We start from the raw sequence: 25,733 nt of genomic DNA on the forward strand, positions 1-25,733 counted from the left end.
AAAAAATAAAAAAATCTTACAATGACAAAAAGAGATGAAAACAATCAGACGCGTCAAAGTGAACATGTTAATTGGGATGAACTTCTGCACTAGGCGGTACCAGCCGTAATTGAGCTCATCAAATTATTTGATCATTACTCGTGCTAGATAGCTTAGGCCGTGCCTCATTTTCCAGAAGATCTTCCGCAGTCTCAGCAACACGGGTGTGATCCGATCTGTGGCTGCGGGAATTCCGAATGCCGCCTCGACATGGACCCAGAAACTCTCGGATTTTTGACCTTTCGCCTCGCATCGGGTTTTATTGACTCGGTATTCATGTGCCGGTTTCTGCTCACAGGTTGTCATTACATGTAGGACAGCCTCCAGTTGTTAAGAGATAAATATCAAGTCAAGAACCAGGTGTCGGATGCTACCATCCTTCGACGCATTTTCCAAGATTACTGTGCGCTGTGACTTTTATTGTGTTGTTGGCGTATACTTGTTAAGGGTATGGTATCGCTACCGGTAATTGGATTGGTTGAATTCTACGTAGTTTTTGATGATCATAACCTTGTGCGGTTGATAATGCCGACAGCATTCAAGAAAAACGAAAAACGAAAAAAAATAAAATAAACAAAAACAAAAGAGAGTCATGCATGGTCTTCGAACGTCATACCACACACACGTAGTGCTTGCGTGTATCTTTGTTTCGAGAAAAATAACGTATGCCCAGTCCATGCGGTGTAGATCAACCATAGAAAAAAAAAATAAGCAACAAATATAATTTGATCTGATTGATTGTACGTGTTGTTTCAGAAAAGAAAACCTTGGTGTTGCATATCGCAAGTAATTCCAATCAACGACTGGTGTGTGATCTCGAACAGCCAGTTGTTTAGAACTTGGCCAAAACCTATAACAAGTTTTCAGTCGGGAGGGAGGTAGCCAAGAGGTACGTACTCGGTACATAGATACGCATGCAGTCTTAGCAGGGTCTACCGACCGTTTATTAGCCAGGGCAGAGGATCACTAGCCTCATACCGGTAGGTATGCAGGGCATCGGCCGTGCACTTGCTATTAAGCGCAAGTCTTTTTTTTTTTTTTTTTTTTTTTTGCTGTATAACCCCCCCGATTATCAACCTAGGTAGGTACCTACGCAACTAAACATTTTCGAGGAGGGCCTTGGAAAGCGATTTTGTTGGTGTGGAAAGTAAAAACCCGACGCACGCACGCACGCCCAGGTTTGTGTGAAACATGTAAGAGCGAGCGGCCAGACTCGCGACAACAAACAAGCAAAAACCGCATGTGGTACGCTTCACGGCGGCGGTGGCATGTTTGATTCTGTTGGAACAAGGCGGCTGATGTATAGAATGCGTCAATTAATTGACCGTCGCTCGGCTAAGAACCCCGAGATGCGTGGAAGACGGAAGACGATTTACTATTTTTGTTTAGGTGCTTGACAGTTCGGGCCGGCCGACCTAGCGGGTTGGCGGAAGGAGAGAATTATAACACAACGCACCTAGTTCTAGTTATTTTGAGGCGGGAAAAGAAACCAACCCATGGGGAAAAAGAAGGGTACTGCAGGTTCCCAAATTCAGCTTTCGTGTTTTAGATCGCCACCCGACAGCTGTACGAGCCCTGCACCATTTCGAGCATTAGCGTCCTTGACCGCGTGTCGGTACAAATTTTTGGTCCAGTCTGCGGGAGAGGCGGTGCAAATGTAAGACAGTTAACTGAGTTCGTAGCTTTTTTGACACGCATTTTTGGTTCGGTCTGCGGGCACGAAGCTAACTAACCAAGCTAGCTTTCCATTCCATTCTATTTTGGCTCGCCGATCATTGTTTGTATTGTATTATTTGCTGACCTATCCGACGGGAATCCCTTGCGCCTCATCAAGTCTGTTGATGTGCATGGAAGCCCGTACATGAGAAAAAATGGTTAATGTAGCTGACTGACTGACTGACTAACTGAGTGGACTTGACTAGACTGGACTGGCTGGCTGGCAGTAGGCAGCTAGGTAATTTCCATGGTGATAATACAACACAATACAGTACAATATACAATATACCTGACTACCCCTCTGCCACTTGGCGGCCAGTCCGCGGTACGGAGTAATTAACAAGGCAACTGAACTGGTTTTTCTATCAATGGTTGAATCGGACCAACCAATTTTCAGCTGCTAGGGGCTTTACTGTTACTTCTCCGCAACGGCGACACCAAGACAAGACATCTGGGCCCGCCACCCCAGCCTGAAAAGAATTGCGGGTATCCAATAACGCTGTAGGCCAGGATCCCTGCTTCTCGTGTTGTCATTCATCTCCTCCCCGGGGGCCACCTTCCTTCCCACATTTGCTAAGCCCTCTTCTTGCTCTCTCTTTCTCATGCGGTTCCCCCCGTCAATCAAACTTTTTTTTTTCATCTCCTCAACCCTTTCGTCCCTCTCAAGCTCCCAACCTTGTCGACCATCGAACTCGGAGGATTGCCCCTGGAGACGAAAGTAACGACGACATTAACGCCACAACAAACAACAACAGCGCCTTGGGATTCCTTCGTAAGCTGCACGGCTTCTCTGTGCACTGCGCCCGAAGGACCTGACAGAGTCTTAGCGGACCCGGAATCGGAAACAAATCGTGCTTCTCATCGCATTAGCTAAGCCATTCATTCGTTCACTTGGGCGTTCGGAAAAATCGGGTTGCTGGTTTTTCTCTCTGGGGGATCCCGACCATTCGATCCTTTCATCCCTTCGCACATCACACTCTAGTGTCAACAAACTTTCGGAGGTCCTAATCAATCGATCCAGAGTTTTCCCGCTGCAACAGCTTCCTCTCTGTTGCTTCTTGGTTCTTTTTTTATTTTATTTTTTTGTTTCTCTATTCGATTTTGTCTCCAATTGAACCAACAAAACTCTGGGACGGCTGGTTTTATTTTACGATATCACCACGAGGCTTCGATAAGGTCGGATAGTCGACGCCACCTACGGAGCCAACGACCAGGCCGCCCGCCTTCTCCCTGGTCTATTCTCTCAGCCAACCAAAGTCAAAAGCCTGTGTCCGCTTGCTTGTACCTACAGGTAGGCCATTGGGTTTACGACTCTAATTAGCACTGGTCGCCATTGAATTGGTCGAGGTGCCTGTCCACTTCTTGCTATTGTCGCTGCGAGGTATGTAACTGTGACTTGGTTTCGATTTGCTTCACTGCACCCAAGACCCCTAGCCTCTACAAACTTGCACAGTCATACAACACACATATTCGTCAACAATTGGGCAGGTGTTCAAGATCACTCCTCACGCCCACTCCGCTCAAGGATCGGATATCCTGGTTGTTTGGATCTGTTTCTTCGACGCCTTCTATGGCTTGCACCCTGAGAAGTCTACTTCTACTTGCCACCACGGTACCACTGTACCTGTTGCCCTGATTGTGGACCAAATTTATGTTCGGATCCGTCACAGAGCTGGTGTGCGGCGTCGTTGTTACTCTGCAATCGAGACTTGGGACGGGCACATAGGCTACCAAACCTTCTTGCCCAACGATCCGACGTATTGCAGAGTATCCTGTTAGTCACCTATACTCGTCCTCCCAAATCGCACCACCTCAGTAGCTTGTCGAACTACCTGACGCTGTCTTCCTATTCATCGCATGCGTTTTCTTGCCATCCGCTCAAGATGGAGATTTTTCTGATGGAGCTCTATCGCCGGCGTCCACCATGTCAACTAACAAGGTTCATTACCCTTATCATAGGACTCCTTTAAAAAGGTTTATTTTCAGTCCCTTCAACATGTCCAGCAGTAACTCAACCGGTTAGTGAGCCGCACCCATAGCCCTTGGCATATAGACATCTGTTCTAACACATAGCATCCTCATTTCCAGTCGAAACATCGGCGGCGGCGCCGAGCACTTCGGCTCCTGCCTCTCCGACGCCAACAACACCCACTACATCAACCCCTCCTCCCCCGACGACCACATCAACTACTTCGACACCGCAGTCAACTCCTCCGACGACCACAGCACCGCCGCCGGCGTCGACTACCACTACTCAACCGCCGCCAGCTTCATCGACGACACAACCTCCACCGACAACTCAGGTCGTGACCACAATTGTAGACCCATCTAACCCAGGCAGCACCATCACGCAAACGATAGTGCAGACCAACCCGGCAGCCAGCACGCCTGCATCTACCTCTGCACCAGCAACTAGCCAACCCCCTGCGAACAATGGAGCGAGCGGCAGCGGCGGATCAGGAATGTCTGGCGAGGCTAAGATTGCCGTTGCAGTGGTAGTACCAATCGCGGCGGTCGCACTACTCGTACTTGCTGCTCTGTGGTTCTGGCGCAAGCGCAAGGCTCGCAAGGAAGCCGAAGAACAACGCCGCAAGGAGGTGGAAGAGTATGGCTTCAATCCCAACGCTGACGGGCCAACTGTTCCAAATGTTGGTGGGGGTTCTTATGCTATGGCGGAGGACACATCTTCAGGTTACCGGGGCTGGGGCTCAACAACCATGGCAGGCTCAACCGGACGCAAGGCTTCGACGACTATATCCAGTGGCGCGGCGGCGGGTGCCTTCTCGGATATTAACTCCCCTGTTCGGGGCAACAACATGTCGGATTCGCGTAGTAGCGAGCCGCTCATGTATGATCACGCCCATGGCGACGGTTCGATATCCCCCGAGGGAGAGATTCTGGGAGCCATGGGTCCCTCAGCTGCAGCAAACCGTGGCGCCGACGTGCGTAGGGGCCCGTCGAATGCGTCTTCGTCTTATAGCGCAGCGGCTCGCTCCGATGGATCCGGCGACATGAACGGTATTGGCATGGCCTATGGCGGCGATCAGCCCTCATACGGTGCCGGCAACGCCTACGGCATCAACAGTCCCTACGCGGACAACTATGGCAGCAGCCCCCCTGGCCCTACATCCGGAATGGTCAACGGCGGACGCGGCGCCGACTTCAATGGTGGCACCAGCTCGCCCATAATTAAGGACAACCCGGCTCGTCGCAACACTCGCATAGAAAACTCAAGTCACTACCCACAACAGGCTGCCGGTATTTCTCAGAACTTCTAAACTCCCTTTAAAGATTGCCAACTCAACACCTCGCAAGTCTCGCCTGCTGGATAGACAGGCGTAATCCACCGTATATAAACGTCACCAAAAGCACCATAATGCGTTAAATCGCTCTGGGAATACTGCCCACGATACCCGATCTTTCCGATTTCCTTATGTCGCTACCTTATTATACTTTTATTATGGAGACGATGGGCTCCATCCAGTATGGGATTCGATTCTTCCCCCAGCCTGCGGCCGACACGGCCGTCTCTTAGAGTCTGTACGTTTCGGGCGTCTTGAGAACATGTTTGAAGCGCTTGTCGGACCTTTCTCTTTTGTCTCAAACCCTTTTCTGTCATGTCTGCATATTTTGCACACCTTGCAGATGGCGTTCTCCTTGCTTGTTCACTTGATATTTTTCTTATTCTCCACGATACATATTTGAACTGGCTCTTGTTCACTTTTGGCTGTTTTTTTTTTTTTCCACATGTGTAACCTAGCTCTACATAATGAAACAACATTTGGTAGCGAAGAACTGCATGAGAATTTGCGTGCCCTTGCATTTAGTAGCCAGATTTCTTTTTTACTACGCTGCGTATAATACATTAGACTATGTTGCAAATGACTTGGAGATACAACATATACCTCTACGCCATAATATGACTGGTAAATCGTTGTCACGTTCTGCTATATATGACTAAAGAGGAGGGTATTCAGGAGAGATGAAACTAGTATGTACATTCATATGCACATTTTTCACAAGCGGGACTTCCTTGCAGGAGACCTGACCGGTAACCTCTGACCAAGCCCCTGGCTCAACTCAACCCGGTCCCACCAGAAGCTACACAGTTCGAGCTCACGCCTGGAGAGACCCTGCACGACAGCGGCAATACCTCTGCTGCCCGATCCCGCAGGCCCCAGGCGTTCGTCGTTCCCCCGACCAAAGACGAGGACCTGACCCGCGGTGGCTGCGCCCTTTGCCGTGGACGGCGACTCAAAGGGCGGCCAGAAACAACGAGCCGTGGCTCCGGCGTTGGGGTTACCGTCGCGAGAAGCTATGAAGCGCACGTACGCGCTGTGCATGGCGTCCGAGATAGCCATCAGGCCTGGGTACGGGGCTTGTCCGTCCCCGCGCGTCTTGGCGGCCTTTTTGGCCATCTGGGGCCCGAGCAGGGCGGCGTCGTGGGCGGCAAATGGGGTGTTGTCGGCGTGGTTGGCCGTGGCGAGCGGGGGTGACAGTGGCGCAAAGTGGTAGACGTAGACGCTGTCGGTGGTGGCGGCTGAAAGCATGTCGGCAAACTGCAGCACCGGGCACACGTAGGCGTAGTGGGCGTACGCGGCCTCGATGCGCGCCCACTGCCGCCCGTGGCCCCTGGGCACGGGATGATAGAGCTGCGCGGCAGCGGCAGCGGTGGTCGGATCTGGATAGGCGTCACGCGCAAGCGGGTCGAGATCTTCTGTCTCACTTGCGCCCGGGATGAGCCTCTTGAAGAAGTTGCGGAACTCGATGTCCGTGTCGGTCGCGGCGGGGACGAAGTTGGCACCCTCGTGCGTGTTGTAGCCCGTCAGGATCGGGATCTTGAGGACCTGACCGCGTCGCAGGCTGGAGATGGGCATGTCGGGGATGGTAACGCCGTCGATGGTGGGTTGGAACGGCCAGCATACACTCCTCGAGTACTTCACCCAGACGTTGAGGGCTGCTGAGTGGATATCATCCACGGGTAGGCTGCGCAGAGCTTGCAGGATGTCTGCCTCTGGTACGTTTTGTATGTCAAGAGCGGCGAGAAAGTCGCGCAACTGATCAACATGCCGTTGGTGCGTGGGAATCAAGACGGAACGCGCAAGCGGCCCACCGGACTCGAGGATTGCCTTGTGAAAGGGGGCCGGTGCCGACGCTGCAGTGGTAGCGTAGTAGATGAGGTGATGGCCAATCTTTTTCATAGTGTTAGTAGGCAGGTATAGGCCAAAAAGTAAGTAGATTGGGTATGTTAGATAGTGGCACGCAAAGGCACAAAAAAAAAAGACAACTTACTGAATGAGCACCGGCGCTGAGACCCATGACCGTCACATTCCCGGCGTCACCACCAAACTCGGCAATGTTTTCCTGCACCCAAGCAAATAACATTTGCTGATCCATCAACCCCAGGTTCAGCACACCCTCGTTGGCAGCAGCGACGGACGGCAAGAAGCCCAGCGGGCCGACCCTGTAGTTGAAGCTCACGCCGACGACATCCTCGGCGGCGCACGACACGAAGCTGGCCATGTTGCGCTCTGCTCCCAAGCCCATGTTGAACGCACCGCCGTGCACGTAGACGACGACAGGGAGGAGGCGATCCCGGGCGCCGTCACCTGTCCTGTTCGCAGGCACGTAGATGTTGGCGTTGAGGCAGTCCTCACCGCTCTGGACCCCCTCGGGAGGCAGTAGCACCCCCGGACATTGCTGTCCAAACTCGACGACCGCTACGTCTGCTGCGTCTCCTGGAGGGACTGCCGGCAATGGCTGGGGAGGCCGGAAGCGGTTCTCCCCGGCCGTGCTCTGAGCAAATGGGACGCCAAGGAACTCGGCCAGCGGCTTGGGGTAGTGTGTGCTCGACGGCCGCGTCTTGCCAACGTATGCACCTTGCCGGAGCTTCACTCTTGGTGGGAAGGATGTTGATATGGCCGTCATATTTTGGGGCGTGTGCCGGCGAGAGCTTACAGTTGTGGCCTATTCAACAAATGGTACCACCTTCAGGACTTTGGGGATAAGGATATATATAACACGAGAGGTATATGGAGAGAAAAAGAGACCAGGACAATGACAAGGGAAAAAGAGACGAGAGAAAGTTTTATCACAGCCGAGAACGAACAAGAAAAAAAAAAAAAAAAAAAAAAGAATATTTCGAATGCCCCGAATTAATAAAGAGGCACTATCAACTAAGAGTTATAGAGACAGCGTTAACGGCATCCCCCGCGACTTCGTGTTGTTGATTTCCAGTCCCCAAATCCGCAGCAGCAGACACAGTTGCAGTGTTGTGCGGTACAATCTGCTGCTGCTGTTCCTGGTGCTGCCTCACGCTCTCGGCCCGAAGCTGTCGCAACCTCGGCAAGTGTCGCACTCCCTCAGCCGGACGCACAGCCAGTCTGTATTTCGAATAAGGCCTCTGGTGTCGAAATCTGCTGAAGCTGCCACCGTAGGACCAGAAGAGTATGAGAGTTGTGCCGATGATTGCCAAAAGCGCAATGGCGGCTGAGATGAGTGGATGTTGTTGGTGTTGTCGGCGTTGAGGAATCGTCGATTTCGTTTTCATTTTCCTTCCTTCTTCCATTGGGCGCCAGGGGTATAGCTATAGGTACCAGGGGTCCGAGTGCCGGCTATAATAGTGGGGCCACACGACTAGGGAGGGAGGCACCTTGACAGCTTTGGCTGGATGAGGCAGGTGCCCAAGGTAGGTAGGTAGGTAGGTAGGTATGCTTTTTACCGTTTCAACCTAGGTGAAGGGACGGGACGGCAAACAACCGACAAAAAAGACCCAAGCTAGAATAGACGAACGCAGCTTGACTGACCGGTGTGGTTGATTGGATGTTTTATTTTTTATTTTTTTTATGTAAGTGTATTTTTATGACCTATAGGGCTGAAGTCGGAATGAAAATATAATTTGGATTAAAAATTGGATGTTTTATAGACAAAGACAGAAAAAAAAAATGAAGAACGACAGAAAATGTTGAAAAAGCAAGCAAGGAAAGGATGAAGAAACAGGGAAAACACCAGAGATGATATGAAGAACCACAGAATGAGAGATACCAGAACCGAGACAGGAGAAAACAAAAAAATCAACAAGACCTCCACAAGTTCATACCCAGTAAGCCAAGTCCACAAACCCCCCCAGAAGTGAAATCTCTTTGCTGGTCCCCTACCAAGCTCTGCGCCGCATCCTATCTCGCCAGCGAACTGCAAAAATTTCCTCTCCAAATTTGCAAACCGGTGTTACGGGGTCCTCTTTGAGGCACAAAACCAACCGCATTTTCCTTGGCTGCAGGGGATATTTGTCTGCAAAACCCGCAAAACGTGCTAACTCACAAGCCGTATACCCGCTTACTCATATCTTGGCACTTGACAAGTCCGAGTCCAAGCCGTCTGCCTAGGAGGGAAACCCAAGGGACCAACTCGTCATGAGGGTTCGTTCACATGTTGATCGACCCAGAAATCTGCCGCGACTCCGCTGTTGAAACTACTGTATTGCACCGCTACACATGTGGGCAAAAACAGTCTCACGCTGGTGGGCCATCAACGTCTTGATGTCAGCAATTAACACAGTAAGTAGATCATCAAGTCCAAGGCACAAAATAACAAAACAGAAACATGTGTGTGTCTGCCTGCTTTTCTATATTTGTACTTTTGATTTTGGCAAAAAACCATGCGAGTACTTTGTTGACTTGCACCATATAAGCTGCCAAGGTAGGTAAAAACATAGGTAGAAAAGAAAAGGAAAGTCCGCAAGTGAATGAAGAATCCCACCAAAGCCCGGAGCCAAAAGTTCCATAATAGTATCCCCTTCCTTCTTGGCAACGAAGGGACCACTATAAAATATTCCTTCGCGAGATTCTGAAGCGGGACTGACCCGCCCCCTAATGTAATACAAAGACCGAGAAAACAAAACCGGATCAAAGAAAAAAAGAAACCAGATAACAGCTTGAGAAAAAAGCCAAACCATCTAACCAATATTTCCTCATACTCCTTGCTATAAAACGTACAATCGTGAAAACCCATTCGTCAAACCCTCGTAAAAGAAATATGCTGATCGCACACAAAAGAAATGACTTGGCAAGTTCAGCCCTGGTATACTTGAAAGATCAAGTGAGGAATCTTACACCCTCCACCTTCATAGGCCGCTTGATCACCGGACTGCAATGTTGTTTGCACTGGCATCCGGGATGGTAGGCGCAGTTTGCATCATGTTAGAGATGCGCTTGCTCTGTCGGCGCTCAGCCCACTCCCTACTGAGCTGGCGGGACCGCTCTGCCGCCTCCTGCCGAGCCAGCTTTGCCATGTTCTCTCGCTCTCGCTGTTCGGCGCCGCGGTCGACCGAAATGTTGTTATCACGTTTGAAAATCTCCCGCCCACGCCGGCGCTGCATTTGCAGCTCTTCTGCCGACACAGTACTGCTGCCTTTGCTGACGCTCGTGCTTCCCGTAGAAGATGAGACGCCCCGGGTACGACTGTCCAGCGATGTCGCGTCTCTACCGCGGGCCTGATCGAGGTTGGAAGCCTCGCTGCCGCCGCCCAGAGTCCGTCGCGATGGGCTGGAGCCTCCGGCGATAGTAAGCCGCTTTCTGACAGGGCTGGCTGAGCTCTCAGACTTGCTGACAACCTTGCTGCTCTGGCGAGCCCGGCTAGTAGCCGTCTCGCGAGGAAAGCTGCTGGGTGTAGCAACACTCGATCTGATTGGCCGTGCCTTGAACTCGCGCCTTTTGCGTTCCTCCTCCTCCTGTGCCCGCAGCTTGGCTTGATGCTCCTCCCTTTTGCGCCTAGAGATGGCCTCTCCCGGAAGCTCAAATGTTGGCCGAGTCGGCGCCCTTGTGGAGCGAGTCCTCGCAGGACTGTTTTCCTCTACAGCAGCCTTTTCAGCATTCGCCCTTGCCAGCCTCGCTTCGCGCTCCTCCTTAAGACGTCGCGCGACAGCCTCTCCGGGCAGCTCAAAGGTAGACCGCGTCGTTGGTCTCGAGGATTTTGCGAGCGGCTTCGGAGGTTGCAGACTGGCAGGTCGCGCGACATTCCTTTTTGAAGGGGTCGAAGCGGGTCCCTGCTTGATTTGAACATCTTGAACACTGCTGGAAGCCCGATCTGACCTGCGCACCGAGGCCGAGCGCGAGACCTCTGTGGTGGTTGTACGTATAGTGCTGGTCCTGCGAGTTGTGGTCGTCGACGATGTTCGTTTGATTGTCGAATGAGCGGGGGAGGTCTTGTTGAACATCTTGTCCGGTGATGGGACACGCTCAGCGCGTATGACCTTATCAAGCGCCTCGAATTGCTCTTCAAACTCATCCAGTGCCTCGAACGAGTCCTCGATTCTTTCGGTTCGCGGACGGGCCATGACGACAGGTCGCGCGCTAGAGACTTTCAATATCTGTGCGTCCTTGGGCAAAGACTCCATTGGTTCCCCTTCTTCGGCTTTGTGCAAGACAAAGCGAGGTTCCGTCGAATCGGTACCAACCTCATTATCATTGTCCATGATAGCCATCTCTTCGTCGGTGGTGGCCTCGATGGCGTGAGCTAAACCTTCTGCTGGGTTCCTGATGGGCGTAGCGAGAAGTGTAAAAACCGGAGGTTTGTAGGATCTGTCAGAGACAGCTTCGCTAGAATCATCAACCTCTGCGCCTAGCTTGGTCTCTAGCAAATTGCATCCAAAGTAGATTTTCTCGACTTCGTTGGTGTCAAGTATATTGTATGATCCTGAGGCCTTGCCACTGTCGCGATAGTATTTCTCAGCAGTGGATGATGATGCAGGAACCGAAAGTATGTATTCGAATTCGCCAGCCTGGTGCTTGGCCCACGGCACTGAGTGAACAAGCGACCGAGTCGTTGGCGTTAGAGGTCGCGTAAGCTTATCGTCGAGGACCGAATCTAACATGCGACAAAACATGAGCAGGGAAATCCTTGTTTTGCTTTTGGATACTCGAGACAAAGACACCCAGCCCTATCTTACCTGTTTCAACTGTATGAGAAGAAGCACCAGTATCGGGGCCGTTACACTGTACAATGCAGTCCGTCTCGGCTTTCAGATGTGGACGTATGAAGGTATGCTCTTCCAACTGAGGTCGTTTGGCAACAGCGCGTATGGCGCAAAATTCCGTCTTGGGTGGGCTGCTGATATGGAAATGATCCAGGCGATAGACCAACGAGTCGGCAGTATTACTTCTAGCTGCACCTGACGTCTGCTTGTTCTGGGCCTGACTGACGTCGAGCTCACCCAGTATGGTGGACGACTCAAAGGTGGCGTCGGTATGCGTGTCCGAGTGCTCTGATGCGAATGACAATGGAGAGGCGCATGCGTCGACGGGATCCTCGAGGACGGTGAACATGTCATTGAGTTGGCTCACTCGAGGCATTATGCTTACTGTCGTGTTGGGCCCAGCAAGCCCTGAGACAGTTGGTGTAGGTGAGGCGGAGCAAAAATACCCGAAATCAGACACAGGGGTTGTTGGCAAGGTTTGAGTTGACCCAAGGGCAGCTATTGGTCCGCAACCCTTTTTGTGGTAATCCCGGATTCGGTACTGTACTCTGAAAATCTTAATCCAAGAAAAAGGTGGCGGGAGCCTAGGCTGATTGATGATGGTACAAGTGTGGGTTGAAGTACGAGTATTGCTTGCGGGATTAGGACTTGAGTCGCTCGCAGGGTTAAGAAGTGGTCGCGGGATCAAGTCAAAGGGTGAAGAAGTGGGCGGTTTGTTTACTTTTTGTGTTTGTGCTTTTTTTTTTTTTTTCCTTTTTTTCCCACTCGACGGAAAGAAAGCTTGGTGTAAATATTTCCTTCCCAATTTGTTGACGTCGGCCAGGACTTGAACGAATTGATTAATGTCATTCGTCACACAAAGTCACTAATGCAAGTGCAGCGGGGACGTTGGGAACCACCTGCGCAACGGTGATATCCGGAGGGATGCAACCTGAGCAGTCACATCCATCCATCCATTCATCCATCCACTTGAAAACTTGCCCGTATGGGGAAACATGGAACTTCCATGATGCGATCGAGGGCTTCCCTTCGACTTGCATGGCGCTTGCGTGGAGGTAAGCTATTTTGCTTACTTCTTAATGTACCTAGTACGACGGGATGCTCTTGAGTGTAGCCAACGTCTTCAATTGGCTTCTCACTTGCTTCTTTAGAGACAAGCCCAAAGTTTAGCAAGACATGTCTCGAAAGAGTCAACAAGCCACAAGTTTAAGTGCTCCGTAATAACCCCAGTCCACCCCTCCTTCTCATCAAATGGATCGAAGATCAACACGGGAGTTGTACGACCTGCATGGTCTATTGTGAATGCAATCGTAATGCGAAGGAATCAAAGCCGTACCGAACCAGAATGCACAAACAAAAATGTTTGGTTCCTTAGATCCGATTTATCTGCCACGCAGTTGTTATGTCTGATTGGTGTCCGTCACCACAATTGATTAATCGACTTTTATCCTTATTCAAACATATATGCGACTTCATGTTTGTTTTTTTGTTTTTTTTGCAAGGATACAATATGCCTGATCCCCGATCCAAGATTCGAACTCTGATGGAAGAATTTAGAAGCAATGAGCTATTTTGGATCAGGGTCGCCAGGGGATCCACGGTTCGACTTGGCGTTGTTTTGACGCGACGCGACTCGAAGAGCAAGTGAGATGACAGGGTAAGCCCTGCGTACAGTACGAAAGTCTTGCAGTGTACTGGCCTGCCCCTCATTTGGGCGCAACGTTTTTGGCCGCAGACTTTCTAGCGCAACAGGCTCCCTTATACATGTTGTGCTTTCTTGTGTGCGGGTGCAAGCGTCGACATGGAGCTGAGCTTCGATCATCAATCTCGCGCAAACTATTCAAGCTACACAGTTCACACAGGCCATGTGAGATTGAATGTTGGTTAAGCTGGGTGGATTATCGCTCAATCCTCAATTTCTCCAGCTTCCTCAGTTTGCGCATGCAGAGCCGGCGCATGCTCTGTGGGTATTCTGACGAGCGTTTGAGGGAGAGGCACAGATGGACTATCTGCCCTGATTTCAGTGTGGTCTTGCTCGTCATTAGGTGATGCTTTGGGGAGTTTTGCTATGTACGTGATGAGGTTAGCAGCAGCTTCAAGCGGGTGTGATGACTTTGCTCCGAGTCAAAGGTCTATTGAGCATCGTACCGGATGCCATATTGATAGCGCGCAACACGTTATGCCAGTTTCCCATAACAACGGCAATAGCCTCTGTCCCATCCGAAAGGGTGCCCAGTTTCTTTTCTAGAGCCTCCATTTGCGTAGCCACGGCGGCACTCAGGTCGCGAAGCTCCTTGAGATGCTCAAGTTCGGCCTTTTTCTCATTGACGCGCGCAACGAGAGCGGGGGATTGTCCTGGCCCTGAACTTCCCGTAATCGACGGTTGGCGCATCGAACCAGGGAGTGATCTCGAAGGTAACGACATCGTGAGCTGTAAGTGAGATTAACTTGACTGGCTTTCTAGTGTTTGAAATGAAAGCCTGTCTATGAGGTTAGAAATGCCCATCAGCAAACAGTGCCAATCAAGGTATTGTGATGAACCAAATGCATAATCCAGTTGATAATGCCTTAATCAGTACTACCACTTAGGTTCGTCATTGGACAGTGGACAGGGATGTGTGTCCAGGGTAAAAATCCACTTTAAGTGAGTTGCTGGGCAACGATGGCCCCTTCAGCTTGCATTTAATCTAACCCCATTTGGAAAGCCGTAAATATCGCTTCCTGATTTTTGCGCCAAGCGAGGAGGTTGGCAGTGGGTGCTCTGACTTTTGGACAACGCACGTTCTGCCTCTGTTATTTGCCATACTGGATCCAGTTTCGACTTAGCTAGCCTTTGCATGTTACAACTTAGCCTTGTGTCGATCCTATCCGGTGCTTTCGCGATTTGATATCAAAGCCACACTACTGCTTGGTATTTACTTTGTTCGGTAAACAACGACTTTTGCACCCAAAGCCGAAAACCGCATCACTATGAACAATGGCGAGACTCAACGAGCCACCAGTTTCTGCAGACAGCTTAGAAATCCGTAAGTTTCTCTGTTTATTTTACTTGCGGGTTCGGCGCAAGACGGAAGAAAGTCAGCTAAAGCAGTCCACTTCTTTTTCAGTGCGAAGGAAATTTTTGCGACAAAATCGTGACATTGCTCGCGTCAACTCTACGCAATCCCTACGAATTCGAAGTCTTGAGAATGAATGTGCGCGCCTCCTATCAGAGAACCTCGACCTAAGGGGACAGATCCTTCGACTAGAAAAGGCAGCCGAGAACAATCCTGCCAGTCGCATCGCAGACCATGCCTTGGAAATCAAGGCGAAGATGGAGCTTCAGCTTCTCGAACTGGGCTCTCTGCTTGACAGTCTAGGCCTTGAGCCGCCGATGAAGAGGAGGTCCCCCAATAGGGGAGAGAGGAAAATCGCGAAGCCTAGAAGAAGCAGTCTAGGCCAGAGCCCACGCCAGAAGAAGACGAAAGAGATGAACATCGAAGAGCAGGAGGCATTGGCAGCACAAGAAGGCCGCCTACCTCCGATTCACGAGCACAAGTCCTACCCGCGCCAGACGTTAAAGTAGGTTTCTGTCAAAATCACCGAGTGCACTGAATAATTCCAAGGAAAGTCGCTAATCACTGCTTCCCCCAATAGTCGCCGGGAAATTCTTGCCCTGTGTTCAGAGGCCGAGGCCGAGGCTGAGGCTGAGACCTCAACCGACTCTCCTGTCTTGGGGCCACCTCCAGTGTCGAAATATGTTGAAGACGAGCCTGAGAAAGTAGACTCACCAAACACTGCCAGGCGTCTGCTTGTATACTCGGATATAACCGTTTCGGAGAAGACCAACCTAGCTCCTCCCAAGATTGATCCACCGGAAAAGGCTCCTATTCAGAGTCCTTCGAAAAAACCATCCCGACGCCCAGACCCGAAAGTAAACCCAGAACCGAAAGCCGATGCGCTTCAGTCACCAAAGCCACTTGCGCCAACACCAGCGCCAGCGCCTGTGAAGCCTGAACCAACCGCTGCGAAATGTGGATCTAAGAGAAAACAGGCAGTCGCAGACGAGAATGATCCTCCCAGCTTCGCAAAGGACAACAACACCATATCTAATTCCATATCGACCCCGGAGAAGCCAAAGTCTGCAATGGTGCGGGAAATCAAGAACAGGAGGAATTCAAGAGGCTTGCCTGGCGCACGAAGGGATGCCCGGGACAGAAAGTCCAGTGCTACTGCGCCTGCTCCGGCACGACCGGCGCTCGCTGCAAAGAGCACGAACGAGGATGTATCATCGCCCAGAAAGCTCCCGGCCAAGGGAGCAGCTGTGGACTGTGAGAAACCCAGCAGCAAGGCCGCCACTCAGAAAGAAGTGAAAACCAAGGCAGCACCGCTGCCAGCCCTGGCAGAACCTACTCCGGTTCCGATACTGCCAAAGTCGCCTTCTCCACCGCAGGTGATAAACATCCATCCATCCGATTTGGCAAGTCCAAACACCGCTGCAGCCCAGCTGCTCTCTCCAGGAACTCCTGGAAGGGCCCCCACAAAGGACACATCCTGCGACACGCCACCGCCCCCTGATATTTCATCGGGAGGCGACACAGCCAGACCGAGCAGGAGATCCAGGGCGTCGGTCAGCTACGCGGAGCCGAACCTTAGGGATAAGATGCGACGGCCGAGCAATGAACTGACGGATGCCGTGTCTGGCAAGGGCAACAAGTACAAGCAACGGGCTTCTATCAGCCATGACGCGGCCCCTCCACCAAGATCAGCAGCCAAAGAAAAACCGGCCGCATGCACATGAAAACGAGAGCAAACCGAAACGATTGATGATGAATGTCTGTAGTGCTAGAATTCTGCTGCAAGCGACTGTTTTTTTCGAACGGAGTTTTTTAACCGGACTGGGTTTTCATGGGTTTTCAGTCTAAAATGAAATAAATCATAATGTCGAACAAATGCTGCTCTTGCCTAACTGGCACGGCCCCAATATACTTATGCACTTCTTTTCACTTCTTCAGGCCAAAACTTTCTGAATACTCGTCAATATCACGACAGATATCTGTCATCTTTGAAGCTCAGGATCAGCCTGTTTCTAGTGCACTTGACGACAGAAACCGGGTGTTTGTTTAAAGGACAATGAGAGTCGTTACACACTTAATATGAGACCCAAGATTGAATGTATCAGAACAGGTTGTTGGTCAAAACGAAGCCACGAGCAAAAGAAGTGTTTGCTTTGATTCATTATCCGTATATCCATTACTCAAGCTATATCCAATGGTTCGTCATGATGCCGGTGCTGTTGTTGGAGGCTCAACTACTTTCGTATATGTGACCTTTTCCACGGCCACGTTCTCTACTCCATTCTCATCTTTCCTCAGCTGATACACGTAAAGTGTAAGTGATATTCCTTGGACCTAAAGGTTTCAGTCAGTGAAAGCTCGCTCAAAGTAACAATTGACAGATGATCCCCCAGCAACGGCCGACATCAAACTCACATCCATCAGGCAAAAGCTGGGGACTATATCCTCCTCGGTGCCCCAACCAGTCGTGAAGGCGCCGGTGGCGCTGCCCGGGTTGATAAAGAACTTGTCCATGTACTCGAAGCACTCGAAACGGTGGGTACCGCCCCAGCACAGCACGTCAACGTCGAGCTTGTTGGCCTCGGCGAGCAGCAGGTCGGGCTCGTTGCTGACGAGCGTGAAGCCCTCGAGGAAGCCGATGCGGATGCTGCCGTGGGTGACCACCTGCGACAACGGCAGCGAGGTGGCCTCGACGTCCAGGCGGCCCTTGACGATCTTGAGGTCCGGCGCGACGCTGCGCAGGTACTCGTACGTCGTCCGGTCCGTCAGGTTGCCGAGGCAGAGGGTTTGGCCGATCTTGCCGGGCGCGAGGAGTTTTTTGAACTAAGCTCGGGAGTGAAAAGATTTGGTCTTGTTAGCTCGGGGATGGCTGCGAAGGAGCCGGCGCGGCAGTGCCGTGATGCGCCGGGGATGGTGAGCAAGATGATTATGATGAGGGCATACTTTAGGGGGTATATCTAGGGCGCGGTCCGGGATGTGCAGGTCGCCAATGACCAGGATTAGGAAGGCCATGGCTGCGGTACCGTACAAATTGCCCCGAAGCTGTGACCCGGACTGTTGCCTGCTGGTTGGTTTAGAGAAGCTGGCCTGTCTTATGCGAAGGCTTTAGTGTAGTCGATGCGAACACTATGTAGGTTTGTGGAATTGAAATCTCGAGGGCGATCGCTGTTGTATCGCAGAAGCTGGGACAATTCAGTGTCGCAGTCGATCAGTGCAGGTGGTCGCTCGGTGCACTTCTCAAGTCATTTATCGGTGGATGTCAAAGCAAATGGACTTGAAAGTTCTAGGTTCGGTAGCCTGTTCAAGCTCCCAGGTTACAGCTGTAGTCAAATGGCGGCCGATTGAGCGCGGTGGAGCTTACACGACAGGAAGCTTCACCAAAACGTCAGAGGACATCGGGCCAGGTACGTACCTTTACTTGCCTTGAGTGGACTGCGGTTATGTAAGCTGTCTAGTGAGGGGTACCTTCTCCAGCAAAGGTACCTCAGACGAGGCGTTCCATGAGCAGACCCGCCGGGGCCGAAGACGGAGAATTAGGGGTCTCTCCCGCGGAATAAGAAACGGAATTTCGGGGTTCTCTTACTGTAAACTCTCAGAAGGACACTGGCCGACGATCTCAACCAATCAATTGGACACAACTACTTGTACTATACTGCACTTATCCTTACCCCCGAGCTGGCTTGGAAATTTCAACTTGAAGTTGAGGTACCTTTTTGAAGGTACAAAAGGTGAAATAAGTAGATAAGGTACCTACTGGATACTTGGTACCTAAACTTGGCTCAAGTTCATCCGAAAATCTGGCGCATCTACGCTCGGCAGTACTTAAGGGGTTGGGTCGGGCACATCTCTGGAAGAGTTCCGACATCATGTCCCCGCCTAAGATACTCAACCCCTCTGCAGCAACAACGTCACCAGCAGCGTCCCGGTTGTCGCAGCTTTCCTACCACTTGAGTAGCTCATCTCATTCCAACTCGACATCTACTACATCTTCTTCAACTAGCTCGGATAACAGCAACAAACATTCCAAAATGTCTTCTCAGCCTGAGCATCCCACCTTGCTCATTCCCGGACCAATCGAGTTTGATGATGCTGTCCTCCAGTCCATGAGCCATTACAGGTACGAATTTAACCCCCAAAAGCAGATTTGCACCGCCAAGCTAATGCCAATTGTGTTACTCCAACACGCAGCGAGAGCCATGTTGGCCCGGCTTTTGTCAATGTTTTTGGCGAAACCTTGACCCTCCTCCGCAAACTGTTCCAGACGACGGATTCAGGCTCACAGCCATTTGTCATCTCAGGGTCTGGCACCCTCGGATGGGACTTGGTTTCTGCCAACCTTGTCGAAGCCGGCGAGGATGTACTTGTTCTTGGCACTGGCTACTTCAGTGATGCTTTTGCCGACTGCCTTCGAACATACGGCGCTAGCGTAACGGAGCTCAAGGCCCCCGTTGGATCCAGGCCCCAACTGCCCGAGATTGAGAAGGCTCTTGGTGCCAAGAAGTACAAGGTCCTCACTGTCACGCACGTCGACACCTCAACCGGTGTGCTCAGCGAGCTCAAGGATCTCAGCGCAATGGTGCACAAGGTCTCTCCTGAGACCCTCATCATCGTTGATGGCGTGTGCAGTGTGGCTTCTGAGGAGATTGCATTTGATGAGTGGGGTCTAGATGGTGTGATCACTGCCAGTCAAAAGGCTATCGGCTGTCCGGCTGGTCTCTCGATTTCAATGTTCAGCTCAAGGGCTATCAAGGCATTTGAGGCTAGGAAAACTCCTCCTGCTTCCTACTTTGCATCCATGAAGAACTGGCTACCAAGTAGGTATATTCTGATGTGTAGAAGATGGGATGGCTCGGCATGCGTGCTAACCAATCTCAATCAAAGTCATGCGTAACTACGAGGCCAAGAAGCCATCATACTTTGCGACCCCGTCGCCTCAGCTCATCCACGCCCTCCACACTGCCCTGACCCAGATTATGTCCAGGCCACTTGCTGAGCGCTTCGCTAAGCACAAGGAGGCTTCAAGCAAGATCAAGAAGGCTATCGCCGACCTTGGCCTTAAGCAGGTTGCCTCCAACCCTGCGGACCAGGCCAATGGCATGACGGCGGTTTACCTCCCTGAAACCGTGAAGCCGACAGACATCTTGCCGAAGCTGTTCAGCAAAGGAGTTATATTTGCCGGTGGCATCCACAAGGAGATCGCCCCCAAGTATATCAGATTCGGCCACATGGGCATCAGCGTGGTATGTTGATTGTTTATGAGTTGACCCCTTACACCTTGGCGAAATGTTTTACTGGAAACGAGGCTGACTGTTGCCACTTCAATTTAGTTGAACCCGGAGAGGGGCGATCTTGATCGTGCCATCAAGGCTCTCGAGTCTGGACTGTCGGAGTGCGGTTACCAAAAAGTATAGACACACATAGGAACGCGGGCAAAATTGTGTAACATCCAGTCAGTTGTATAGAAAGATTTAAATACAGGAAATACAGTTGTCACAGAAATTACCCATCGATTTAGGGGGCGCAATCACGTTAAGTGAAAATTACCAGTGTTCCAAATCAAGAAATGGATTAAGAAGCAGAAAATTGATGAATAAAAAAACCCCCAAGAAATTTATTGAAAAAAAAAAAAAAAAAAAAAAAAAAAAAAAAAAAAAAAAAAAAAAAAAAAAAAAAAAAAAAAAAAAAAGAGCAAAGAAAGAAAAGGCATATCATAGAATGTTAAAGAACAAAAATTTTCCAAGTGTCGCGTTGCCAACTGTGTGGGCTTTGCAATTAATTTCTAATCATATGGCAAACATCCGATGTGCCTTGTCAACAATGAATGACACGCAGCTGCCATCGCGATCTGCCAAACCCCTCACTACTTCATCGAACTGCCTGGTTGGGGTGCACAGACCAATGTAACCGATGAAAGCTGCCAGCCACCAGCCTTCTGCTCTGCGTGCGAGTTCTGCTAGGCTTGCATGCTTAGGAGAGCGGTGTCATAGTGGGGCTTTCAGTCCCGCCGCGGTCAAATCGCAAGGCGGGGGAAATTGAGAGCAGACCAACTAATGTTCCTATCGCCTGCCTTCACTTCACCTGGATCCAGACCTCACCTCTTCCGGTCGGCCCTTTTTCTTTTCTATCTTCACTCCTCGCTGTCTCCTAACTTCTTCGTCTGCGAACATAAAACCAACCCACAAATTCTCCTCCCGTCCTCACTTCTCGCGACGCAAATACGAGCCCCGTCCCCGATCGCCCGAACGATTGGGGAGGAAAACCTCTACCCCCCGGCACATTTGGGTTGAAGCTTAGCGGCAAAGGCGACAAGCACAATCGCCTTTTTTTTTCAGCTACCCTCTAGGGTCTAGCCCACGAAACTTGCCGGAACTCTTGCTCACTACGAGCTTGTACATTTGCCGAGCTCGGCCGCCGAGTCGCCATCATGGGTTACACGATTGCTGAGCTTGACAGTGTTGTCAAGGCCTTCTATGAGGGTCGCGGCGACCAGGTATGAAAACGCGTTTCTGTGCCATACCCCCACGCTGCTTGTCTTGCTAACCTTGTCATCTGCCTCCTACACAGCAAAAAGCTGCGCAAGCTGCCTTGAACCAGGTTCGTCATATCCGTAAATCTCTGCAGACTCGTCTTGATTTTTTTTTCTTCTTTTTTTCTTTTGCATGTTGCTGATATTTGCGCGCGCCCTCGATAGTTCAAAGAAGATCCAGATGCCTGGTTGATGGTAGATCAGATCCTCTCCGAGGCGACGTACTCGCAAACGAAATGTATGTTTCTGCACCATCTTGCTATCACCAACTACCAACCCGCACTTGAGCAACTGCTGACACTTCTGCGCAGTCCTCGGCCTACAGATCCTCGACAATGTGATTATGACAAGATGGAAGGTCCTACCTCGCGAGCAATGCCAAGGTACTGTATCTTACCTGGAGTGAACTGGCAACACCAAAGTACAATGTGCTGATAGGCAGATTCCAGGCATCCGTAACTTTGTCGTCAACTACATTATAAACTGCTCCAGCACCGAGGAGTCGCTACGATCTCAAAAGACGTTGCTAAACAAGCTGAACCTGGTCCTCGTGTCTATTCTGAAGCAGGAATGGCCTCACAACTGGCCGACGTTCATCAACGAGATCATATCATCATGCCGCACAAATCTTTCCATCTGCGAGAACAACATGATCATCCTGCGCCTACTGTCTGAAGAGGTTTTCGACTATTCGGCCGAGCAGATGACGTCAACAAAAACCCGGAATCTGAAGGAAACCATGTGTGCAGAGTTCTCACAAATTTTCCAGCTGTGTACCGAAATCCTGAACACCGGCAACCAAGAAAGTCTGGTCAAGGCTACTCTGGAGACTTTGCTTCGCTTCTGCAACTGGATTCCCCTCGGATACATCTTCGAGACTCCCCTCATCGACACTCTACGAACACGCTTTCTGGAGCTCCCGGCGTTCCGTAACGTAACTCTCCAATGTTTGACCGAGATAGGAGGCCTCCAGGTTGGCGGGCCGACGCAAGTCAGCAACTACGATGAACAGCTGGTCAAGATGTTCACGGAAACTTTGGCGACCATTGCTACCATAATTCCCGTCGACATGGACCTGAGGACGACATACCCACAAAGTAACTCGCGCGATCAGGAATTCATCCAAAATCTGGCCCTGTTCCTCTGCAACTTTTTCTCCATGCATCTGAACCTGATCGAGAGGTTGCCTAACCGCGACTATTTGACGCATGGGCACTTTTACCTTGTTCGCATCTCCCAGATTGAGGACCGGGAGATCTTTAAGATCACGCTAGATTACTGGTTGAAGCTGGTGCAGGAGCTTTACGAGGAGATGCAGCAGCTCCCCCTCTCAGGCGACAATCCTCTCATGAACCATGGCTCGGCGCTTTCACAAGGCGGTGCCCTGCCGCCTCAAGTGTTGGAGCAGTACCCGCTCCGAAAGCACAAGTACAAGGAGATCCTGAGCAACCTACGAGTCGTCATGATTGAAAAGATGGTGCGTCCCGAGGAGGTTTTGATCGTTGAGAACGACGAGGGTGAGATTGTGCGCGAGTTCGTTAAGGAAAGCGATACCGTGCAACTCTACAAGACAATACGCGAGTGCCTTGTGTACCTCACCCATCTCGACGTGACCGATATGGAGACCATCATGATCGACAAGCTTGCCCGCCAGGTAGATGGCAGCGAGTGGTCTTGGCACAACTGCAACGTGCTCTGTTGGGCTATCGGCTCCATCTCGCTGGCGATGAACGAAGAGACCGAGAAGCGGTTCCTAGTGACCGTCATCAAGGATTTGCTTGGGCTCACCGAGATGAAGCGTGGCAAAGACAACAAGGCCGTTGTAGCCAGTAACATCATGTACATTGTCGGCCAATATCCTCGATTCCTCAAGGCTCATTGGAAGTTTCTCAAGACGGTGGTTAACAAGCTGTTTGAGTTCATGCACGAGTCCCACGAGGGTAAGTTAAACGTCCGGGAGGCACGACGAGCCCCTGATCCAGATCTGTCGTTTGACACGCCGCTGACCATGACTGACCAATTCTGTAGGTGTCCAGGACATGGCTTGCGACACTTTTATCAAGATCGCCAAACAATGCCGTCGCCATTTCGTTGCCTTGCAGCCTAGTGAGCACGAGCCTTTCATTGAGGAGATTGTACGCAACCTAGGAAAGATCACGTGTGACCTCACTCCTCAGCAAGTCCACACCTTTTACGAGGCCTGCGGTTTCATGGTTGCTGCCCAAGGCAACAAGAACCAGCAAGAGCGCCTACTCAATGATTTGATGCAAATGCCCAACCAGGCTTGGGAGTCGATCATCAAGTCGGCCACGGCCAACCCGGCAGTGTTGCAGGAGACAGACACGATCAAGATCATTGGCAACATCATGAAGACGAATGTATCGGCGTGCACCTCGATAGGCCCCTACTTTTACCCACAGATCGGGCGCATCTACCACGACATGTTGGAGATGTACCGCGCGACCAGTGCCCTGATATCCGAGGCCGTCGCTCGTGAGGGAGAGATCGCCACCAAGACGCCAAAGGTTCGCGGCTTGCGAACGATCAAGAAAGAGATCCTGAAGCTCATCGAGACGTTTGTTGAGAAGGCCGAGGATCTGCAGGCAGTTCGGGTAGACATGGTTCCCAAACTCCTGGAGACTGTTCTGCTGGATTACAAGGGCAACGTGCCTGGTGCACGGGATGCTGAAGTTCTGAGGGCCATGTCGGTCGTCATCTCCAAGCTGCAGTCTCTGATGGAAGACCAGGTTCCCATTATTATGGAGAATGTCTTCGAGTGCACCCTCGAGATGATCAACAAGGACTTTTCCGAGTTCCCCGAGCACCGCGTCGAGTTTTTCAACCTTTTGCGAGCCATTAACTTGCACTGTTTCCCGGCGCTCCTCAAGCTCGACAACCGGCAGTTCAAGTTTGTCATTGATTCTTGCATGTGGGCGAGCAAGCACGACAACCGGGACGTGGAAGCAGCAGGCCTTAACATGTGCCAGGAGCTGATAGTCAACATTGCAGAGAAGACTGATGTGGGCACTTCTAATGCCTTCTTCAACCAGTTCTTCATCCCGATCATGCAAGATGTCTTTTTCGTTATCACCGACACAGACCACAAGGCTGGCTTCAAGGCGCAGTCGCAGCTGCTGATGCGCATGTTTTACTTTGTCCAACCATCAGACGGTTCCACTCCCAAGATTCAGGGACCTGTCTACCAACCCGACCAGGCACCTGCCGGTACGAGCAACAGAGAATTTTTGTCCAACTTTGTGGGCAACCTCCTGCGCAACGCGTTCTCGAATCTTCAACCGTAAGTGCTATTCGATGGAGCGTGCACCTTATGTGGATGTTATGGATATGATAACTAACCAACTGACGTTTCTAGTGCTCAAATCGTCGCCTTTGTCGACAGCCTATTTAACATGAACACACAGTATGACAAGTTCAGGCTGACTCTGCGCGACTTCCTCATCTCGCTGCGTGAGTTCCAGGGTGACAACGCGGAGCTTTACCTTGTTGAGAAGGAGCAGACGGAGCGCGACGCTAAGCAGGCGGAGCTTGAGAGGCGATCCAAGGTCAGCGGCTTGATGAAGCCGTCAGAACTTGAGGCGGAGGACGACGAGTTGTGACTGAGACAAGAACTCAGGAACGAGTTTGCGCCAAGCTATGGCTCTACCAAACACGGAGACGACTCGGCGCCTGGCACCGCATCGAAGCTTGACGCTGGGAAGTCTCAGGTCAGCTCGAGCGGCGATGGGTGGGAGTTCTATGATATTTAAGAGCTCTTTAGGCACGCCGAGGCTCATGCGCAAGCAACCCAATGCTTTCTCCTGGTTTTCCTTTTGATATTTCTTCTTCGCGCTTCGTTCCTTTCTTCCAGTCGTTGTCCTTGTAATGATACCAATAGACGATACTGGCCTTGGCCCTGTCAGGGGGGTTTGTGGTGCCGATGCCACATGCAAGGGGCATTTGTTTGCACATATGCGGTTGTGGCATACAGCACATTTCTTCTCTACGGAAACTGAGGTCGTGTTACGCGAGTGGGGCTTGGAGAGTTAAAAAGATGGAATTGGCGGTATAGCCAGGTGATGTGACTTTGGCGCCAATGATGCCGCTATGCTCAGGAGTATGCGCAGGTTGAGCTTGGCTCGCATGGGCGCTCATCACCAAGACCAAGAGAGAAAAACGAGAGCTTGAAACATGACGGAAGGGAGGGCGACTCTCGGCGTGATATTCACAGTACTGCTGCCGGTGAGATTACCGGCTGGGTCATATTCTTTCCGCTTAGTTGCCGTTTCTATATCCCTTTCTCGTGTAACTAGCTTAGCATAAAAGAGACGGTCTAAACTGAAGAACGAATAAAGAGTTTAACCGGTGCCTTTTGACTTTTTTTTTTTTCCATGGCATGACATGATTCTATCCTAGTGGATTTAAA

The 25,733-nt window shown here is 51.1% G+C and overlaps 10 protein-coding genes across 10 annotated transcripts; 4 read left to right on the forward strand and 6 right to left on the reverse strand.

Annotated features, from left to right (window-relative positions):
* Positions 1-573: 573 nt before the first annotated feature.
* PgNI_05677 (uncharacterized protein) lies at positions 574-1,088 on the reverse strand (the record flags this gene model as incomplete). The annotated part of the gene is made up of 2 exons (XM_031125708.1): positions 937-1,088; positions 574-842 (listed from the first exon to the last, which is right to left on the reverse strand). Coding segments are annotated over exons 1-2 (288 nt in total), but the record flags the coding sequence as incomplete, so codon positions are not given.
* Positions 1,089-2,371: 1,283 nt separating this feature from the next.
* On the forward strand, positions 2,372-5,572 carry PgNI_05678 (uncharacterized protein). The gene is made up of 4 exons (XM_031125709.1): positions 2,372-3,136; positions 3,281-3,529; positions 3,715-3,773; positions 3,844-5,572. Exons 3-4 carry the CDS (start codon positions 3,752-3,754, stop codon positions 5,031-5,033), a joined length of 1,212 nt encoding a protein of 403 aa, XP_030981861.1. The 5' UTR covers positions 2,372-3,136; positions 3,281-3,529; positions 3,715-3,751; the 3' UTR covers positions 5,034-5,572.
* Positions 5,573-5,607: 35 nt separating this feature from the next.
* Positions 5,608-7,892, reverse strand: PgNI_05679 (uncharacterized protein). Its single transcript, XM_031125710.1, has 2 exons — positions 7,048-7,892; positions 5,608-6,947 (listed from the first exon to the last, which is right to left on the reverse strand). Exons 1-2 carry the CDS (start codon positions 7,681-7,683, stop codon positions 5,772-5,774), a joined length of 1,812 nt encoding a protein of 603 aa, XP_030981860.1. The 5' UTR covers positions 7,684-7,892; the 3' UTR covers positions 5,608-5,771.
* Positions 7,893-7,927: 35 nt separating this feature from the next.
* PgNI_05680 (uncharacterized protein) lies at positions 7,928-8,305 on the reverse strand (the record flags this gene model as incomplete). The annotated part of the gene is made up of 1 exon (XM_031125711.1): positions 7,928-8,305. The coding sequence occupies one exon, from the start codon at positions 8,303-8,305 to the stop codon at positions 7,928-7,930; it is 378 nt and encodes a 125-aa protein (XP_030982277.1).
* A 1,587-nt stretch (positions 8,306-9,892) lies between these two features.
* Positions 9,893-12,104, reverse strand: PgNI_05681 (uncharacterized protein; the record flags this gene model as incomplete). The annotated part of the gene is made up of 2 exons (XM_031125712.1): positions 9,893-11,619; positions 11,702-12,104. The coding sequence occupies 2 exons, from the start codon at positions 12,102-12,104 to the stop codon at positions 9,893-9,895; spliced, it is 2,130 nt and encodes a 709-aa protein (XP_030982278.1).
* A 558-nt stretch (positions 12,105-12,662) lies between these two features.
* PgNI_05682 (uncharacterized protein) lies at positions 12,663-14,264 on the reverse strand. Its single transcript, XM_031125713.1, has 2 exons — positions 13,877-14,264; positions 12,663-13,794 (listed from the first exon to the last, which is right to left on the reverse strand). The coding sequence occupies exons 1-2, from the start codon at positions 14,151-14,153 to the stop codon at positions 13,634-13,636; spliced, it is 438 nt and encodes a 145-aa protein (XP_030982275.1). The 5' UTR covers positions 14,154-14,264; the 3' UTR covers positions 12,663-13,633.
* Positions 14,265-14,705: 441 nt separating this feature from the next.
* Positions 14,706-16,515, forward strand: PgNI_05683 (uncharacterized protein; the record flags this gene model as incomplete). The annotated part of the gene is made up of 3 exons (XM_031125714.1): positions 14,706-14,754; positions 14,836-15,289; positions 15,365-16,515. 3 exons carry the CDS (start codon positions 14,706-14,708, stop codon positions 16,506-16,508), a joined length of 1,647 nt encoding a protein of 548 aa, XP_030982276.1. The 3' UTR covers positions 16,509-16,515.
* Positions 16,516-16,896: 381 nt separating this feature from the next.
* PgNI_05684 (uncharacterized protein) lies at positions 16,897-18,249 on the reverse strand. The gene is made up of 3 exons (XM_031125715.1): positions 17,728-18,249; positions 17,200-17,607; positions 16,897-17,118 (listed from the first exon to the last, which is right to left on the reverse strand). The coding sequence occupies exons 1-3, from the start codon at positions 17,794-17,796 to the stop codon at positions 16,987-16,989; spliced, it is 609 nt and encodes a 202-aa protein (XP_030982281.1). The 5' UTR covers positions 17,797-18,249; the 3' UTR covers positions 16,897-16,986.
* A 162-nt stretch (positions 18,250-18,411) lies between these two features.
* PgNI_05685 (uncharacterized protein) lies at positions 18,412-20,294 on the forward strand. Its single transcript, XM_031125716.1, has 4 exons — positions 18,412-18,901; positions 18,973-19,598; positions 19,666-20,024; positions 20,112-20,294. The coding sequence occupies exons 1-4, from the start codon at positions 18,651-18,653 to the stop codon at positions 20,193-20,195; spliced, it is 1,320 nt and encodes a 439-aa protein (XP_030982282.1). The 5' UTR covers positions 18,412-18,650; the 3' UTR covers positions 20,196-20,294.
* Positions 20,295-20,851: 557 nt separating this feature from the next.
* On the forward strand, positions 20,852-25,675 carry PgNI_05686 (uncharacterized protein). Its single transcript, XM_031125717.1, has 7 exons — positions 20,852-21,274; positions 21,349-21,378; positions 21,476-21,548; positions 21,622-21,693; positions 21,760-23,250; positions 23,339-24,608; positions 24,684-25,675. The coding sequence occupies exons 1-7, from the start codon at positions 21,209-21,211 to the stop codon at positions 24,925-24,927; spliced, it is 3,246 nt and encodes a 1,081-aa protein (XP_030982279.1). The 5' UTR covers positions 20,852-21,208; the 3' UTR covers positions 24,928-25,675.
* Positions 25,676-25,733: the final 58 nt, after the last annotated feature.

The sequence above is a fragment of the Pyricularia grisea genome, chromosome I (assembly GCF_004355905.1).
Source record: "Pyricularia grisea strain NI907 chromosome I, whole genome shotgun sequence".
Taxonomy (NCBI): Eukaryota; Fungi; Ascomycota; class Sordariomycetes; order Magnaporthales; family Pyriculariaceae; genus Pyricularia; species Pyricularia grisea.

What these genes read in the sequence shown, in the direction of transcription:
- PgNI_05678 (XM_031125709.1), top strand. Translation starts at nt 3,752, where the DNA reads ATGTCCAGCAGTAACTCAACCG. An exon ending in GTCCAGCAGTAACTCAACCG is followed by an intron (nt 3,774 to 3,843) that starts GTTAGTGAGCCG and finishes CCTCATTTCCAG; the next exon opens with TCGAAACATCGGCGGCGGCG.
- PgNI_05679 (XM_031125710.1), bottom strand. Translation starts at nt 7,683, where the DNA reads ATGACGGCCATATCAACATCCTTCCCACCAAGAGTGAAGCTCCGGCAA. An exon ending in TCAGCGCCGGTGCTCATTCA is followed by an intron (nt 6,948 to 7,047) that starts GTAAGTTGTCTT and finishes ACTATGAAAAAG; the next exon opens with ATTGGCCATCACCTCATCTA.
- PgNI_05682 (XM_031125713.1), bottom strand. Translation starts at nt 14,153, where the DNA reads ATGTCGTTACCTTCGAGATCACTCCCTGGTTCGATGCGCCAACCGTCG. An exon ending in CGCTATCAATATGGCATCCG is followed by an intron (nt 13,795 to 13,876) that starts GTACGATGCTCA and finishes TCACGTACATAG; the next exon opens with CAAAACTCCCCAAAGCATCA.
- PgNI_05684 (XM_031125715.1), bottom strand. Translation starts at nt 17,796, where the DNA reads ATGGCCTTCCTAATCCTGGTCATTGGCGACCTGCACATCCCGGACCGC. An exon ending in CCCTAGATATACCCCCTAAA is followed by an intron (nt 17,608 to 17,727) that starts GTATGCCCTCAT and finishes TCCCGAGCTTAG; the next exon opens with TTCAAAAAACTCCTCGCGCC. An exon ending in CCAGCTTTTGCCTGATGGAT is followed by an intron (nt 17,119 to 17,199) that starts GTGAGTTTGATG and finishes TGAAACCTTTAG; the next exon opens with GTCCAAGGAATATCACTTAC.
- PgNI_05685 (XM_031125716.1), top strand. Translation starts at nt 18,651, where the DNA reads ATGTCCCCGCCTAAGATACTCAACCCCTCTGCAGCAACAACGTCACCA. An exon ending in CAGTCCATGAGCCATTACAG is followed by an intron (nt 18,902 to 18,972) that starts GTACGAATTTAA and finishes TCCAACACGCAG; the next exon opens with CGAGAGCCATGTTGGCCCGG. An exon ending in CATGAAGAACTGGCTACCAA is followed by an intron (nt 19,599 to 19,665) that starts GTAGGTATATTC and finishes TCTCAATCAAAG; the next exon opens with TCATGCGTAACTACGAGGCC.
- PgNI_05686 (XM_031125717.1), top strand. Translation starts at nt 21,209, where the DNA reads ATGGGTTACACGATTGCTGAGCTTGACAGTGTTGTCAAGGCCTTCTAT. An exon ending in GACGTACTCGCAAACGAAAT is followed by an intron (nt 21,549 to 21,621) that starts GTATGTTTCTGC and finishes ACTTCTGCGCAG; the next exon opens with TCCTCGGCCTACAGATCCTC. An exon ending in GCGTTCTCGAATCTTCAACC is followed by an intron (nt 24,609 to 24,683) that starts GTAAGTGCTATT and finishes TGACGTTTCTAG; the next exon opens with TGCTCAAATCGTCGCCTTTG.